The 18,356-nt window shown below is 43.6% G+C and overlaps 1 protein-coding gene across 11 annotated transcripts in view; it reads right to left on the reverse strand.

Annotated features, from left to right (window-relative positions):
• SLC41A3 (solute carrier family 41 member 3) overlaps window positions 1-18,356 on the reverse strand; it is a 95,762-nt gene that overhangs the window by 44,819 nt on the left and 32,587 nt on the right. Inside the window, exon 1 of one of the 11 annotated variants that reach the window (XM_029601342.1) lies at window positions 2,520-2,894. The exons of 7 other annotated variants lie outside the window; for them this stretch is intronic. In XM_029601342.1, coding sequence (XP_029457202.1) covers window positions 2,520-2,669 — 150 coding nt within the window. In that variant the 5' untranslated portion in view covers window positions 2,670-2,894. Of the gene's footprint in view, window positions 1-1,669; window positions 1,798-1,940; window positions 2,486-2,519; window positions 2,895-18,356 lie in introns of those variants that run through there. 3 more of the 11 variants (XM_029601345.1, XM_029601351.1, XM_029601353.1) reach the window with 3 other exon arrangements.

Below are 18,356 nucleotides of genomic sequence, written 5' to 3' on the forward strand. Positions count from 1 at the left end.
CAAAATCCTCTCCTGCAATCTAATCACCTACTGTCAGCTGATACTCTTAGGAGAACAGCGAGGCTTTTACTGGCTCGGAGCTTTGCAAAATGCCTCATGGGCCATCAAGTCCCTGGCATCAATCAAGCTTTTCGTTTTCTGATTCACACTTCCAAAGGGGGTTAAACAGGAGGCAATTCTGCGGTTTAGGATCTGAGGCAGATTTTCAAAAAAGCAGATGAAGGGTTCTAGAGCAGCAAAGTTAGAAATTTAATTTTAACCGGTTAACCCTGCCCATTTATTCAGCCACGGCTAACCAACTAAAGGTGCGGCTGAATGTCCGGTTAAATCTAACCACGTAAAACTCATACAGTTAGATTTAAAGCAGCCATTGTGCAGCCACAGAAAAAAACAAAATTTTCAAATTAGCGCTGAATATTTCACCAACAGGCTAAATTTGGAAAGCAGGCCCTGATCCAGCCCCTTTTTGCTAAATCTTAGGGGTAAGAAGAGGGAAATTTTCACCTGTTAGATTTATGTAGTGAAAAGCTGATTTTAACAACATAAATCTTTGCAATATCACCCGCTTTCTACCATCTCTTGAGCTGCTGCAGAAAGATGCTGGTTAGGAAGAAAAGCAATTGTTAACACTATCTACAACTAACACAGCAATAGTAATCCTATTTTGCTTTTCAGGGGTCCGACATAGAACATATAACCTTGTGGTCCCCTGGCTTATAAAGTTGCAGGAACCAGTCAACAAAATTCTGACCTTATAATATAACCATTAAGCATGATCTCAATTCTGCAAAATAACTAAATATCTCCTGCTGCAAGGAAGATAATTCAGCCTGGCTCAGGGTACATGTAGCTTGAACCAGCAGGAATGGACCTGTGCATAATATTTTGCACACCTTCAAGATGTGACACAATAGAAGCAAATGCCTGTATAACCAGGGCTAGTGTAAGCATATAGTGCCCTAGATGAACTTTTGCTCATTCACACCCCTCCTTCACCTTAACTACTGGCGGCAGTGGCTCCAGCACGGCACTCTCTGGATCTCACACCGGCAGCATTTTGCCACCCCCCCCCCCAAAATCTTGAGGCCACCGCCTAGTTTGCCTTAATGGAAGCACCTGCCTTGTTTATAAAGAGACAAAGTAAACACCCTGGGCTCTGTGACTCTACAACAGAATCGTATATATAATAACCCCCCCAGAGGAAATCAATGAGAGGTAAAATGGAGTGCACTAACGGGCTTTAAACACTAAACATGACATAGATATGTCCAACAGATAATTAACTGTGCAAGCAATGAACATCAGTAAAAATAATAAATATTATAGTCTGTGAACTTTGTTCTGAGAAGCAAAGCCGGTGTTCAGCTGAAGAATCATTAAAAAAAAAAAAAAAGGACCTGATTCTCTAAGTTTTGCTCCCCATGGACATAAAATGAGAGAAAAGCTTCACTGAAACAGGCCCTTGGGTCTCTAGGAGGGCAATTTGGAAAGCTATTCCCGTGGGTAAATAGTTATTTATCTGGGGAAACCAGCTGCCTGACAAATGATCTGCCGGTACTTTGAGCTGGAGCTCCCTGGAGGGGGTTTGGGGGCGCAGGGCTTGTCATTTCAAGCACCGACATTTTATCTGTAGGACAGACAGGCACAAAGGTCAGCGGGCGCTTTCTACCTCGCCCCAGGGTCACGAACCCAGGCGGGAAGCTTGCCACTGGGAGAGCTCAGCCGGAAACTGCAGGAAGTCCGCGTCGCCTCCTGCCTCGAGGTCCTGCTGGAATCGACTTTACAAAAAAAAAGAGAGCACGAAAAGAGAGATCGCCTCGACAGACCCCCCCCCCCCCCCCCCCCCCCCGGGATTATACCACTGCAATTCTGAGACTTGACTGCTAGGATTTCTAAAACACCTTCGCTGGGGGGGCGAGTTACGAGTGGTCGGTACGTACTTGAACGATGTCCATCAACAAGCCCGCCGCCACCATCCCCAAACCTGCCAGGAGGAATGGCACGAAAATCTGAGAGGCAATGGTGCAAGATGTCTCCGGAAGGAATCCATTGGGAGACCTGGTCAGCCTGCAGGTGAATCCTCTCAGCTTCTCCCCGTGGTAGCAGAATTCCAGCTCCAGCTGTGTGACCACCATGGCCAAGGGCTCTTAACCCATGCTCAACAGGGGGCCAAAAGATCAGCCGAGGAAGCCACAAGGACCTTGCCACGGGTGCCGTCACGAGTTCCCTCTATTCTCTTTTTGCCCCTCACAGAGAGAAAAGAAAGGGGACCTGCACGATGGAACGCTTCTTTGGCATCTAAAGCGGAGGAGAGCCAAAAAGGTTCCTTCAAAAGGAGCAAAAACGGGAGGCAGACTATGCGGTTTTACTTTTCGGGACACATTTTACAAGCTCCCCTTCAAGAGGACTCAGAACATTCTTGAGCTGCCTGCTGTCTGTCAATACTTAAAAAAAAACAACAAAAAAAAAACTTCCACAAACTAGAAAAAAAAAAAAGGGAGAGAAGAAACAAGAAAGACCTGCTTGGTCTCTGATATTAAAGGCCAGCAGTGGAGGTTGTCCCTCAGGGTGCATGAGAGCGTTGCCTCTTCACCCTCAAAACGGATTCTCAGGCCGCTCTTCTTCAGATAAGATGATTTCCCACAGCAGCAGCATCTCGCCTCCTGCATGCTGACCTTTCCTTCATTTTTACAAGAACTTAAAGTCTCCAATTTTCCGTCTATTGGCCTTTGACTATTCTTTTGGCCGGTAAAGCGCAGGCATAAGCCACAGGGTATAAAGTTATCACTAAATGCAGAGCACAAAAGAAAAGTTGTATTTTGGTTGATGCAAAGTCCACTTGTCCGGTCCAGTCGGCACTGGCCCCTTTCTAGGTGTGAGAGTGTGATATCTCTCTGTCTCTGTACAGGTAAAGGATCCAGAGCCATAAAAAAAAAATCCCAGGGAACCAGCCAATCAGCTTAAGCCTTATCTGCTGTCATCACTTTGCCTTCAGCTACTTTCCAAAGGCCAAGATAAGAGTCACTGAACTAGGATTTTATTTAAGGTAGTCCTGTGTCTTTGCATGCCCATCCTGTGCATAGCCCCAGAAAATCACAAGGTGCCTATCCAGGCACCCAGCCACAAAGGCCTTCAAGTTTAGGCTGCCTCCTTCCGTTCTGAAAAACTGCCTTCAGATTTCAGAATCTTCTGTACATTTTTGTTTTGGCTGGGGGTGGTAGGCATGGGATGTTGTTATCCCTTTTACTTTTCCTTGTCTTTTTTTTTTCCCCCACACACACTTTTGACGGCAAAATACCTTACAGGATAGTAAAAGATCAATACACAATTACTATTATTACCACCCAGTAATTGTACAGTAAATTGAGGAAAAGTGATTTGGGCTTAGAGCTGAGGCACAGGGAGATAATGTGATTTACCAAAGATGACACAAAGAGTCAGTGACAGAGCCGGGGATTAGAGCTAGGGCTCTGGGAGATAATGTGACAGAGCCAGGGATTAGAGCTAAGGCACTGGGAGATAATGTGATTTACTAAAGGTGGAACAGCCTCGGTGACAGCAGGATTTCAGTGTAAGGACTTCAGCAGAATTCTGGATGTCAGTTCTCAGCTCCAATGATTAATACTCCACATGTTTCATTATTAAGGTTAAGCCCTTAAAACAGGTTCCCTCACTATTTATAGGCTGTTTATACACGGCTCTAGGTGGCTTACAGCATTTACATTCATACATAAAATAAAGTGCATAAAATATTAAAATCACCCAAGGACAAGGACAAAGCAAAGGTAGCTGCCTTTCTCAAACAGATTAGGGATTCTAAGCCTCAATCATCAAACACCTGATGGAATAGATAGGTCTTGCTTTCTGTAGTCCACACGCCAAGAAGCAAAGAGTTCCGTAGCAAAGGACTGGTGACAGAGAAAATCCTCTCCCATGACTCAGTCAAGCGGATCAACCGCACTGAAGGTATATCTAAAAGTCCCCTTTGAGATGATCGTAGCTCACATGAGAGATTATAGATTATAAAGTAGGTGACTTATCCAGGGCAAAGAGTCAGTTTTCAGTATTTTTATGAATCAACAGCGCAATTTTAAATGGGCAGCCAGTGAAGTTCTTTTAAAACAGGCAAAATATGAGCTCTCCTGTTTAGTCCACATATCAGCCTAGCAGCTTAGCTCTGGAGAACTTGCAATGCATGTATTGCAGTCTTTTGGAAGCCCAATCACAGGCCGATGCAATAAGAAGCTCACATCCACATCCCCTGTGCACCCGATGCAATATTTAAATGAGAAAGAAAGTGGAGCAGGGTACAAAAAGGGCGTGCTAAGGAGAAATGTGCGTTTCTGGCACTCAAACTTTTATTGCATCAGGCACAAGGATGGACGTCTAAATTGTTCCTGACAAAAGTGCTTGGTTTACATGAAATTACAGAAATCTGTAATGCCTGTCTTATCAAAAGGAAAGCAATCGCCCACGATGTTTTAAGGTGTTCTTTAGCTAATCATCATGCTCCATTTCACTATTCCCTATATACATTTTTTTTTTGTTCTAACCCCAAATAACTCAATCTTATGCAAATCTGTAGAAACAATCCTACAAGAGAGCACAGTTGCTTTGAAAAAGTCGAAAAAATTGGAGCTCCACAGACCGCGAGGCAACTGCACCGCGGAAAAGAAGAGACTGCACCGCGGAAGGGGGGAATCTCATGTGGATGCGTAGACAGTAGCAGGCTGGGCATGCTCAGTCTGCTGGTCAAAGCTTCTAGAAACTCTGACAAAAGTTTTCCGTGCTGGGCTGCATCGGACGATGTCACCCACATGTGAGGGCTACCATCGTGCTTGTCCTAGGAGAAGCACATTTATCACCACACCAAGGGCCACATTTTTGGTTTCTCATGAGCCCTTGATTGTGAGGAAACTTTACTCCATGTCCAGTTGCCCTTTTAATATTTTAAAAGCCGCCCTTTTAATATTTTGTCATCTTCGCCCCGTGTTGCAGGCTAGCCGGGCTCTGTACAAGGACCCTGTCTTTATGCAGTTGATGTCAAATTTTTCATTCCGGTGTCATCTACCTGCTCTGATACGACTGAACTGGTTTCTATCTGTTTATCTGCTGTGAAACGATGGTTTAACTTGTGATATGTTATTACATTTTTTAAAAAGACAGGAGTAATGGTTTTGCAGAGATCAGACAGGCTGACTGTATCATCTTCATTTCAATTTCAGGATTTGCTACTCCCAGTTGTAACACATGCAAAGAGTTTAGGGGGTTATGCATCATTCAAATTTGAATATGTCGACCCAAATCAGTTTATTATAACTTGCGACTCGGCTGTTAAAAGCTCTTCTAAGCAATTGTGATGTTCGGAGGTGCCCACAGCAAAAGGAAGCACAAATATAGACAGCTTCTTTGTACCCACAAGTCCTTGTGTACCTTCACTTTGCAAACATGGTGGGTAATAAGTAGCCACCGACTTTGTAGCAATGGGGACATTCCGTCATACTAAATATGCTTTGTCATTTTTTTTAAAATACTGTTTTTGCCATAATTGCCTTTTGGTGCTGCCAAAAATATTAATTTTTGGATTTTCAGCCCACCTTTCCAAATGATGCTGAAAGTGACTTTACAACATTATTCAAATTCAGTAACAAAAAGCCCTCCCCTGCCCCAGAGAGCTTACAATTTACTTATTTTATTTATTTAGCCATTTTATATACCGTCGTTCCAAATAAAAGATCACAACGGTTTACAACATGATGTACATATTATAGATCTGGAAGAGGTCAGAAAGATATATTTAAATGAAGTTGTCCTTGAGGGTGCATGCTCTGAGTTCAGATGATTTTAAGTTAGTTTATAGGCATTTTGAAATAACCATGTTTTTAGTTCACGTTTGAATTTCTTGGTGGCTGGAGTCAGTCGTAGAGATTCAGGCAGAGAGTTCCATAGTTTAGGACCTGCTATTGAGAACTCACTGTCTCTTATTTTAGTTAGGTGAGTGTTCTGTAATGACGTCACAGCTAGTAATCCTTTGTTTTGAGATCTTAATGACCTCTGCGGCTTGTATCATTGTAGAGCTAAACCTACCAAGCCAGAGTTGTTAGTGTGGATGGTGGAGTGTATTAATGATAGGACTTTGTAGTTGATATGGGATTGAACAGGTAGCCAATGAAGAGCTATCAAAGAGTGTGAGATGTGATTGAATTTCCTCGATCCTGTTAAGAGTCTAGTAGCGGCATTTTGTAATAATTGTAGATTTTTTTTAGAAGACAGTTGGGTACTCCAAGAAGCAGAGAATTACAGTTGTCTAAGTTTGAGAAGGTGAGGGTCTGTAGGACCATGCGGAAGTCTGCGTGAGTCAGAAAAGGTTTCAGTGTATGTAGTTAAATCACAAGCGGACTGTAATACAGTCTGCTTGTGGAGGACCTTGCAAGACTGGAAGATTGGGCATCCAAATGGCAGATGAAATTTAATGTGGACAAGTGCAAGGTGTTGCATATAGGGAAAAAAAACCCTTGCTGTAGTTACACAATGTTAGATTCCATATTAGGAGCTACCACCCAGGAAAAAGATCTAGGCATCATAGTGGATAATACTTTAAAATCGTCGGCTCACTGTGCTGCAGCAGTCAAAAAAGCAAACAGAATGTTAGGAATTATTAGGAAGGGAATGGTTAATAAAACGGAAAATGTCATAATGCCTCTATATCACTCCATGGTGAGACCACACCTTGAATACTGTGTACAATTCTGGTCGCTGCATCTCAAAAAAGATATAGTTGCAATGGAGAAGGTACAGAGAAGGGCAACCAAAATGATAAAGGGGATGGAACAGCTCCCCTATGAGGAAAGGCTGAAGAGGTTAGGGCTGTTCAGCTTGGAGAAGAGACGGCTGAGGGTGGATATGGTAGAGGTCTTTAAGATTATGAGAGGTCTTGAACGAGTAGATGTGACTCGGTTATTTACACTTTCAGATAATAGAAGGACTAGGGGGCATTCCATGAAGTTAGCAAGTAGCACATTTAAGACTAATCGAAGAAAATTCTTTTTCACTCAACGCACAATAAAGCTCTGGAATTTGTTGCCAGAGGATGCGGTTAGTGCAGTTAGTGTAGCTGGGTTCAAAAAAGGTTTGGATAAGTTCTTGGAGGAGAAATCCATTAACAGCTATTGATCAAGTTTACTTAGGGAATAGCCACTGCTATTAATTGCATCAGTAGCATGGGATCTTCTTAGTGTTTGGGTAATTGCCAGGTTCTTGTGGCCTGTTTTGGCCTCTGTTGGAAACAGGATGCTGGGCTTGATGGACCCTTGGTCTGACCCAGCATTGCAATTTTTTATGTTCTTGTGCTCTTATGTAGTAAGTGCAGTTTGGCATAGCCAGATTTTATTAATTTATTTACGTGCTTATCCATTGTTAAGAACTTGTCAATCTGTTTACCTAAGTCTCGTACTTGTCTGAGGGTATAATATCGAAGTTACCCAGATCAAGTGTTTGAGGAGTTGCTATAGGTAGATTTCTTCTTAACAGAATGACTTCAGATTTTTTTAGTGTTTAGAGTTAGTTTGAGTTTAGATAGTTCATGTTGTATAGTCTTCATGTGTGAAGCAAGAGTCAGCCTTGCATTTTCAAAGGATTTGTGGCATGAGATATAAAACTGAATGTCATCGGGGTATAGGTAGAAGGCAATACCTAAGTCAGATAGTAATTTACACAGAGGGAGCATGCAGATGTTGAACAGAGTGCCAAGAGAGCTGAGCGCTAGGGGATATCTGCATCAATCGATCAGTCGGGAAGGTGTCAGACATATGGTTATCCAATTTGACTCGGAAAGTTCTTTTTGATAAGAAGGAGGTGAACTACTTGATTACATAGCCACCATTTCCAATTTTTTCCATCTGCTTGCATAGCCATTAGGTTGAGAAGAACCAGAAAGTAGGATTCGTCATTGTTAAATCCCCGTAGTATGGGGTCCGTTAAGGATATGAGTAAAGTCTCAGTTGAGCGATTCTTTGGATGAGGTTGTGATGATCATCTAGATAGTCTTCTAGGTGTGATAAAACTGATTTTACAATCTACAACCTAAGTGGGTACTAACAATCTAAATGGGTACTACATTTTAAATGGGTACTAACTAAAGCAATGGGAGATAACGTGACTTGCCAAGGGTCACAAGGAATGTCAATGGGGAAAGTCGATGTTATGCCAGCACTAGTGCCCAGTGTGGTGGGTGCTAGTACACGAGGGGAGAGGGCTCAGCCCTAGCCAGCGAATGGGGCAGGAAATCTCTTCCCAGTCTTTTGCTCCTGTTCGAAAATCTGAAATTTAAAAATGCACATCTTTTCAAATCTAAGCAAATCACGAATCTCCACGTCCTGAATTTAGGCCTTGACACCAACAGCAGGCTGAAAATCTCAGGGAGGAGCTGAAAGGGCCCAGTATCTCAAGAGAGCTGAGAGAAGGTGAGAAGAGCTTAAAAAAAAAAAAAGGAGCATAATTAGTGCCCTGAGCATTTTTAACAAAACAGAAGTAGATATAGTATTTCTGTTGTTGAAACTCCTCCATTCATGAATCCTGAGAGCAGTCTCTGAAGGGCCAGCACCTGACAGGAGGGTCTCATTCTTCAGGAAAGTCCAACCATTGCCACATGCACCGTGCATGACAAGGAAGGTGGGTTACAGAAATCAGAATGTAACGTTTGAGCATCCCTGCCCTATCAGACTGTTTTTTTGGGTTGGGTTTTTTGTTTTGTTTTTTTTTTACCTAGCCTTTCATGCCATTCAGCAAGCAGGGGTGCTTTTTGCTTCATTTTCGACATAAAGAAATTCTGTACAGGAAAGAGTAAAGTACCGTCGTGTCACACATGGGCAACGGGCAGCACTATACTTTATCACAATATGAACAGCCGGAGTAACATGCCACGTACCACGGGACCATATGGAAAGCATTAAGTGCTGCTGGATGGGGCCAGGGTAGAGTGTTCACACCCACAGCGGGCTAGAATCAAAGGGAACAAGCTGTGTGGTAGGTACTTCTCTATTTAAACTTCACTCACAAAAATCACAGAGTACTTGCGTAGCTGGAAAATGGATCATCATAAAATGCTAGCTTTCTGCAGTAACCACAAAGGGTTTCAAAATAAGGTGATCATCCACCCCCATAAATTTACATTAAAGTTCTCTAAAAGTGTCTGGGTAAAAACCATCATCTGCCATCCAAGATCTGAACAAGGTGGACACGCCACACAGTTAAAGACTGGCTTTGGTACTGTCATTTTCTCCAGCCCTGGTTGAATGGCACCACAAGCTCCCCTCTTGATAAAGGTGTATACTTTGTCAGAACATGGCTGCGTCAGGGCAGTATTTAACAAGTTCCCTTTTTCCACTACTTGTCTCACATGTTTAAATTCATAAAAATACATGGTTTTTTTTTCAAATGATGGTTTTTACTCAGAAGGAAATTAGAGAAGTCAGTGCTGGATTAAAATGTCCTGATGTGTCAGAGTTAGGTTACTGTCTTTGGAGTCCTGCCAGTCCAAGTCAAGAAAGATGAAATTTATTTTTAGTGCATAAAATGGGCCAGCCCTGATTGGGTTTTACAGTTCAATATACAGCATGGGCCTTTGATTGAAGAAGACTATGGTAGCCAATACAGTAAGCAATTAAAAAAAAAAAAAGAATTGGAAATCACTGCTACTTAGCCAGGCAAATGGACCAAAATGAGCTAGACTGCCCACTTCTATTGACCTCTAGTTATCCGGTCATTCTCCCTCTTCCCACTCCTTTCATCTTTTATTTTTTAACGTATTCTTTATTAATTTCCATATACGTACTCAAGTATAAACTTGTCCAGCAATACACTCACAAAAGAAAATACAAAAAACAGCAATCTCATATGTGGAAAATTAATGAGTATATAAAAAACGAACCAAGGTAATTCATGGGAGTACACTAAGAAAAAACGAAAACGATACGCAAAGGAAGGGTCCATAAACATCCTCCATCAAATCATTGCAGCCCACCCCATAACTAAGAAGCACCGATCTCTAAAAATCCTCACCTGTTGGGATCGATGGTTCGTAGTTATGGGGTGGGCTGCAATGGTGTGATGTTATCCCCTGGTTAATGGCGGATGTTTATGGGCCCTTCCTCTGGGTTTTGTTTTCATTTTTTCTTATGTAATCTCATGAATTACCTTTTACAGTTCAAGAAATGACGTAATTGGGAGTGTTCAAAAACTATGGGGCAGATTTTAAAAAACTACGCCCGCGCGTACTTTTGTTCATGCGACCGGCGCAAACAAAAGTACGCCGGATTTTAATAGATACGCGTGTAGCCACGCGTATCTTTTAAAATCTGGGGTCGGCGTGCACAAGGCTGCGCAAAATCGGCAGCCTGCGCACGCCGATTTTGCGTCTCCCCCACCTTCCCCTCCCTTCCCCTACCTATCCCACCCCCCGGCCCTAACTAATTCCCCCCCCTACCTTTATTCCAAAAGGTACGCCTGCCTGAGGCAAGTGTAACTTGTGCGCGCCAGGCCAGCTGCCGGCGCGCCATGTTCCGGTCCGGGGGCTGATCCGGAGGCCGGAACCATGCCCGCGGCCCCGCCCCCGATGACGCGCCGGCCGCGACACACCCCCGACATGCCCCCCCCCCCCAGGAAAGTCCCAGGACTTACACCGTCCCAGGGCTTTGCACGCGCCGGCAGCCTATGCAACATAGGCTCGGCGCACGCAGAAGGAGCTTGGGGCAGGTTTTCAGGGGGTATGCGCGTATCTGCCCCTATGTATTTAACATTTGATAGTACCAGCAAGTATTTACAAGAAAAATGATGCAGAAAAGATGCCACTAGTGCTAACACCTCTTGGCGCATTGCAAAGCAATTTTTCCATCGGTTTTGTGTAGACTTACACAAGTTCAGATAAATCCACATTTGATGATCCATACATAGAGATTCTTAGCCTTCTAGAAATACAGGTGCAGGATTGAGTCCCAGTCCTATAAGAACACAAAATCACCAGCAAGGAGTCCTAAGAGACTCATCCATTGAAGAGACATCCAGCATTCCAGATAAACTCAAAGCACCATCAGACAGTCCCCTACGATTCTCTGACTAGCAGCATCTTTCACTCCCTTCCTACCAGGCAAGAAAAAGGCCCTAGAAATGGGAAGAAGAGCTTCCTGAGAAATTTGGAGCACGTCACGCATATAGGGGCGGATTTTCAGAGCCCTGCTCGCCTAAATCCGCCCAAAACTGGGCGGATTTAGGCGAGCAGGGCCCTGCGTGCCGGTGAGCCTATTTTACATAGGCCTACCGGCGCGCGCAGAGCCCCGGGACTCGCGTAAGTCCCGGGGTTTTCGGAGGGGGCGTGTCGGGGGGCGGGCCCGAACCGCGCGGCATTTTCGGGGCGTGTCGGGAGCGTTCCGGGGTCGGGCACGGGGGCGTGGCCACGGCCTGGGGCGGCCCGGGGGCGTGGCCGCGCCCTCCAGACCCGCCCCCAGGTCGCGTCCCGGCGCGCAAGAGGCCCGCTGACGCGCTGGTATTTCCGCCTCCCTCTGGGAGGCGTAAATCCCCCGACAAAGGTAAGGGGGGGGCTTAGACAGGGCCGGGTGGGTGGGTTAGGTAGGGGAAGGGAGGGGAAGGTGAGGGGAGGGCAAAAGGAAGTTCCCTCCGAGGCCGCTCCGATTTCGGAGCGGCCTCGGAGGGAACGGGGGTAGGCTGCGCGGCTCGGCGCGCGCCGGCTATACAAAATCGATAGCCTTGCGCGCGCCGATCCAGGTTTTTAGCAGCTCCGCGCGTATCTACTAAAATCCAGCGTACTTTTGTTTTCGCCTGGAGCGCAAACAAAAGTAGGCCTATTCGCGGAGTCTGAAAATCCGCCCCTCAATTCTTAAATAGTTCCTTAGGAGAAACCAGGGGCACCTTAGGTAAATTCAAAATTTGCAAGTTCAAATGCCTCACTGATTTATCCAAATTTTCAATTCTTCGATTGACCATCAATGTATCCTGAGCAAGACTGACTGAACCACTGGCACCTGCAAGATTGTCTATTCCAGTGCCTCTATTTTCTGGGAATGCCCTAATACGACGGCATCCTGAGATTGCATCTGGTTATATCAGTTGTAATAGTAACTAATAAAGAAAACAATTTCTCCAACACAGACAATATCAAGTTAACCACATGTTCTCCAATGTGATGGGGAAGGTATTATAAGTATGAGATTTCATCATCTAGGCAGCCGAGTTAGTGGAAACTTCGGGAGAAGAGGCAATTGGGGCAAAATCCATTTTCTTGCTCTTCCCATCAACATACTCCTCCCCCCTCCAACCTGTTCACAAGCACCTCCAACTCCTTCCAGCATCACCTGCTGACTTTCCTCTTTCTCCACCAATGTACCTCTGTAGCTCGACACTGCTACAGCTCCCTCAACAGAGGCGATGTCGTCTCAAGACGAACCCTGTGTTACTGCAGTCAGGGTCCCACCTGCAGCAACGGGAGAATGAGGAAACACCCTGCCGCTCTTTTCATCCTTTAACCCTGCTATCAGATTCTGGATCTTGGAGATGTTCGCGTTTCTTTCTCTCAGGCTCGCCTGTGGAGCAGGGATCCCAGTGCCCCATCCCAAGGTCCAACTCCAAGAGGCAGACGGGTCAGTAAAACAATGAGAAGAGGCTGGTGTTTGTGCAATGGAATTTTGTTAGATGAACGAGCTGGCACTGAGATGACCTTTTTGGTAGAGAGGAAGGAAAGGAAAAGAATCACCTTTTCAAATACAAAGCTACCTATGTTTATAGTAATGTGCAAGGGAATGTTTTGGCGATTGGGGCCATTATACTTGTCTGCACCTTTGAATTTGGTATTCTTTCCATGTGCAGAGTTCTTTTGCTGTTTTTGGTGTGAGGGCCCCAAGGGTGTAGACTTGGGAGCAGCATCAGGAAATTTATCTTCACAGAAAGGTTGGAGGAGACCAAAACAGTAACAGAATTCAAGAAGGATTCCTAGGCGCAAGGAAGTGATGGGAAAACCTGAGACCAACTAAGGTTCATGGCACTGGGTGGAATGAATAACAGGAATGAAATTGGGCAGAGAGGGTGCGACGAATGGTCCCTTCCCCATTCATAAAGTTAAAATAAATAATTAGAATTTATAGTTTTAAAATGCCTCCATGTCATTGACAGCACATGCCTGAAACATTTAATACTCCATGCTACAATCTGGAGCAAGACAGAGAAGCGGAGAGAAAACATGTATTTCCATGATGTTTCTTAAACAAAAAAACCCTGTATGACAATAGGCCACTCCTAGTTTTGAACCAGCAAGTAACCTTACCTTTAGAAAAGTGGGCAAGTCAGTCAACAACCTCAATTATAGGTGAACTGCTGTACAGAATATACCTGTTTTCAGCTCATGCTCGACAGCCTTTTTTTTAGAAAGAACTGCCTTTTGTTGCATAATACTAGCAAGAACTGGATACTGGAGAAGCAATCAGACTGTGTTCCATGCAATTAGTATTTTGTAAATTACATGAATAAATTGTATATACACTGGCACCTGACAGCTGGTTTAATGGGTATGATGTAGGTAGATATCCATCTACTCCCAGTACCTTTTTAATCTGTAAAATGAAAACATTTCCTAAAAAAAAAAAAAAAAAAATCAAAGCCAGTGCTCTGTAGTTTCATAATGTGAGATATATTGAAACCCTTTGGAATTCCATGGTAATTGCTTGATTAAGCAGTCCAAATAATCAGGCACTGGAAGAATGATATTCTGAAAGGCCTTCCTGATGCAATAGAATGCTGTCATCACACCATGCAAATTTCTCAAGGTCTGTACAGTTCTACATTCTGATTTCCCCTTCTTGTTCTCCACCCCTGGTTGTACTGTCGCTGTTTGCAGGCCCATTGCATAGCTCCCAGATGCCAGGACTTCATGCATTGCTGCTGTGATGATTCTGTTCTTCTGAGGAGGGCCAAAGCTCCTCAGAATCACCTGCTCTCTCTCTCAGCTTTGTGCAAAATACTAAAGAATTATCATCGATTTTATGTACAACCATACTGCGCCTCCTTGCATACCCAGTGAGAGAGAGGGCATTCTTCGTTGGCTTCTGAGGTGTAAGGAAGGAGTTCCAGTGCTTTTGCTGTCTCAGCAAATTACAGCAACAAAAACATGGACAAACAGATCAGTCGATGGATGGAACGCATGTGCTGAGGAATACTCCTTAAAATGTCCTCGGCTCTCTGCACCTTTCCCCACTCTCTTTAGCCCTGGTCTCTGCCTTCAGCTTCTTAGCTCCTCATGCTTCCACCCCTCAATACTCCTCTGACCATGCCAGAACCAAGGCTGCAGATGCCAACTTCCCCAAGGAATCATGGAGCTGAAATAAGTACATGAAGATACAGAAGTGTGTACTTTCCTGCAAGCAAATGGGGTGCAGGACTTATTAGCTGCCTTCCTATGAGACCTTGCAGTTAAAAACACTGCTCACTATGCACAACGGACATGAGGCAGATTTACTGGACTATTCACTAGCATATCTGCACATAAAATGAATGCATAAAATCTGTGCAATGTGATCTTTTCTTGTATATGGAGACCAGAAATACACGATTTGACCCATGGGCCCGACAGATGTCTCTGAATATAAAACTGTAGGAAAGGAGACACTAAACTGTGTGTTTTCTGTCTGCCCCGTCTTGTAAATGTCTTTGCCTGCTGGCTGAAGATACTTGTTCACAACACAAGGTGCGGTATTGCCTGGCATCCACCCAAGTTCAGGGAATATAAAAGGTTCAAGCTCTATAACCAGATCACTTACATAGCCAAGAGGAGAAAGTCCAGTAGGCCATGTCCTTTCAATCGACATAAGATTTTATAATGTCTTGCAAAAGATGTGCATAAGGACATCATAAATTCTACATATGATTAACTCTATCCCAGAGAAGTTGCAGTGTCGCATGATAAAGTTTGTGGCACTTCAAAGGGCAGCTCAGGGAACAGATGTCCTTTCTCACCTTTGCATGGCAGGATGAAAAATGAGACGAGGGCCTGCTCTTCTAAGGAAGAAGGACAGGATGTTCTTCAGTTTCAGTCTGTGTTTGAGCAATGTGATTTTTTTTACATGGAGGCTAAACAAGTAAGTAGGAAAAACTTATTCAGCTAACTTGGCCGAGATTTACAGTGGCGCCACTGAATATACTCAGCTAGCTTATATCTAAATATGCTGTCCCAGATTTATCTATCTAACTAAGAGGGCCATTTATAAAAATGCGTTAAGGCGTTATCGCATGCATTAGGACCCTAATGCCCACGATAATGCCCTAACACATGCGATAAATACCACCTCGTAAAATGCATATGGAAATTTAAAATTAGTAGTCGAATGGGATTTATCACAAATCCAAGTTCTGGACGGGAGAAAGAGAGAGAGAGAGTGGAGGCTCACTTGTAAGAACATAAGAACATAAGAAAATGCCATACTGGGTCAGACCAAGGGTCCATCAAGCCCAGCATCCTGTTTCCAACAGTGGCCAATCCAGGCCATAAGAACCTGGCAAGTACCCAAAAACTAAGTCTATTCCATGTAACCATTGCTAATGGCAGTGGCTATTCTCTAAGTGAACTTAATAGCAGGTAATGGACTTCTCCTCCAAGAACTTATCCAATCCTTTTTTAAACACAGCTATACTAACTGCACGAACCACATTCTCTGGCAACAAATTCCAGAGTTTAATTGTGCGTTGAGTAAAAAAGAACTTTCTCCGATTAGTTTTAAATGTGCCCCATGCTAACTTCATGGAGTGTCCCCTAGTCTTTCTACTATCCGAAAGAGTAAATAGCCGATTCACATCTACCCGTTCTAGACCTCTCATGATTTTAAACACCTCTATCATATCCCCCCTCAGTCGTCTCTTCTCCAAGCTGAAAAGTCCTAACCTCTTTAGTCTTTCCTCATAGGGGAGTTGTTCCATTCCCCTTATTTTGGTAGCCCTTCTCTGTACCTTCTCCATCGCAATTATATCTTTTTTGAGATGCGGCGACCAGAATTGTACACAGTATTCAAGGTGCGGTCTCACCATGGAGCGATACAGAGGCATTATGACATTTTCCGTTTTATTCATCATTCCTTTTCTAATAATTCCCAACATTCTGTGTGCTTTTTTGACTGCCGCAGCACACTGAACCGACGATTTCAATGTGTTATCCACTATGACACCTAGATCTCTTTCTTGGGTTGTAGCTCCTAATATGGAACCCAACATCGTGTAATTATAGCATGGGTTATTTTTCCCTATATGCATCACCTTGCACTTATCCACATTAAATTTCATCTGCCATTTGGATGCCCAATTTTCCAGTCTCACAAGGTCTTCCTGCAATTTATCACAATCTGCTTGTGATTTAACTACTCTGAACAATTTTGTGTCATCTGCAAATTTGATTATCTCACTCATCGTATTTCTTTCCAGATCATTTATAAATATATTGAACAGTAAGGGTCCCAATACAGATCCCTGAGGCACTCCACTGTCCACTCCCTTCCACTGAGAAAATTGCCCATTTAATCCTACTCTCTGTTTCCTGTCTTTTAGCCAGTTTGCAATCCACGAAAGGACATCGCCACCTATCCCATGACTTTTTACTTTTCCTAGAAGCCTCTCATGAGGAACTTTGTCAAACGCCTTCTGAAAATCCAAGTATACTATATCTACCGGTTCACCTTTATCCACATGTTTATTAACTCCTTCAAAAAAGTGAAGCAGATTTGTGAGGCAAGACTTGCCCTGGGTAAAGCCATGCTGACTTTGTTCCATTAAACCATGTCTTTCTATATGTTCTGTGATTTTGATGTTTAGAACACTTTCCACTATTTTTCCTGGCACTGAAGTCAGGCTAACCGGTCTGTAGTTTCCCGGATCGCCCCTGGAGCCCTTTTTAAATATTGGGGTTACATTTGCTATCCTCCAGTCTTCAGGTACAATGGATGATTTTAATGATAAGTTACAAATTTTTACTAATAGGTCTGAAATTTCATTTTTTAGTTCCTTCAGAACTCTGGGGTGTATACCATCCGGTCCAGGTGATTTACTACTCTTCAGTTTCTCAATCAGGCCTACCACATCTTCTAGGTTCACCGTGATTTGATTCAGTCCATCTGAATCATTACCCATGAAAACCTTCTCCATTACGGGTACCTCCCCAACATCCTCTTCAGTAAACACCGAAGCAAAGAAATCATTTAATCTTTCCCCGATGGCCTTATCTTCTCTAAGTGCCCCTTTTAACCCCTCGATCATCTAACGGTCCAACTGACTCCCTCACAGGCTTTCTGCTTCGGATATATTTTAAAAAGTTTTTACTGTGAGTTTTTGCCTCTACAGCCAACTTCTTTTCAAATTCTCTCTTAGCCTGTCTTATCAATGTCTTACATTTAACTTGCCAATGTTTATGCTTTGTCCTATTTTCTTCTGTTGGATCCTTCTTCCAATTTTTGAATGAAGATCTTTTGGCTAAAATAGCTTCTTTCACCTCCCCTTTTAACCATGCCGGTAATCGTTTTGCCTTCTTTCCACCTTTCTTAATGTGTGGAATACATCTGGACTGTGCTTCTAGAATGGTATTTTTTAACAATGACCACGCCTCTTGGACATTTTTTACTTTGTAGCTGCTCCTTTCAGTTTTTTTCTAACAATTTTTCTCATTTTATCAAAGTTTCCCTTTTGAAAGTTTAGCACGAGAGCCTTGGATTTGCACACTGTTCCTTTTCCAGTCATTAAATCAAATTTGATCATATTATGATCACTATTGCCAAGCGGCCCCACCACCGTTACCTCTCTCACCAAGTCCTGTGCTCCACTGAGAATTAGATCTAAAATTGCTCCCTCTCTCGTCGGTTCCTGAACCAATTGCTCCATAAAGCTATCATTTATTCCATCCAGGAACGTTATCTCTCTAGCGTGACCCGATGATACATTTACCCAGTCTATATTGGGGTAATTGAAGTCTCCCTTTATTACTGCACTACCAATTTGGTTAGCTTCCCTAATTTCTCTTAGCATTTCACTGTCCATCTCACCATCTTGACCAGGTGGACGGTAGTATACCCCTATCACTGTAGTCTTCCCTGATACACAAGGGATTTCTACCCATAAAGATTCAATTTTGTATTTAGTCTCATTCAGGATGTTTATCCTGTTGGACTCTATGCCATCCCGGACATAAAGCGCCACACCTCCTCCCGACTGCTCCTCTCTGTCATTGCGATATAATTTGTACCCCGGTATAGCACTGTCCCATTGGTTATCCTCTTTCCACCATGTCTCTGAGATGCCAATTAAGTCTATGTCATCATTTA

Source organism: Rhinatrema bivittatum, chromosome 4 (genome assembly GCF_901001135.1).
Source record: "Rhinatrema bivittatum chromosome 4, aRhiBiv1.1, whole genome shotgun sequence".
Classification (NCBI taxonomy): Eukaryota; Metazoa; Chordata; class Amphibia; order Gymnophiona; family Rhinatrematidae; genus Rhinatrema; species Rhinatrema bivittatum.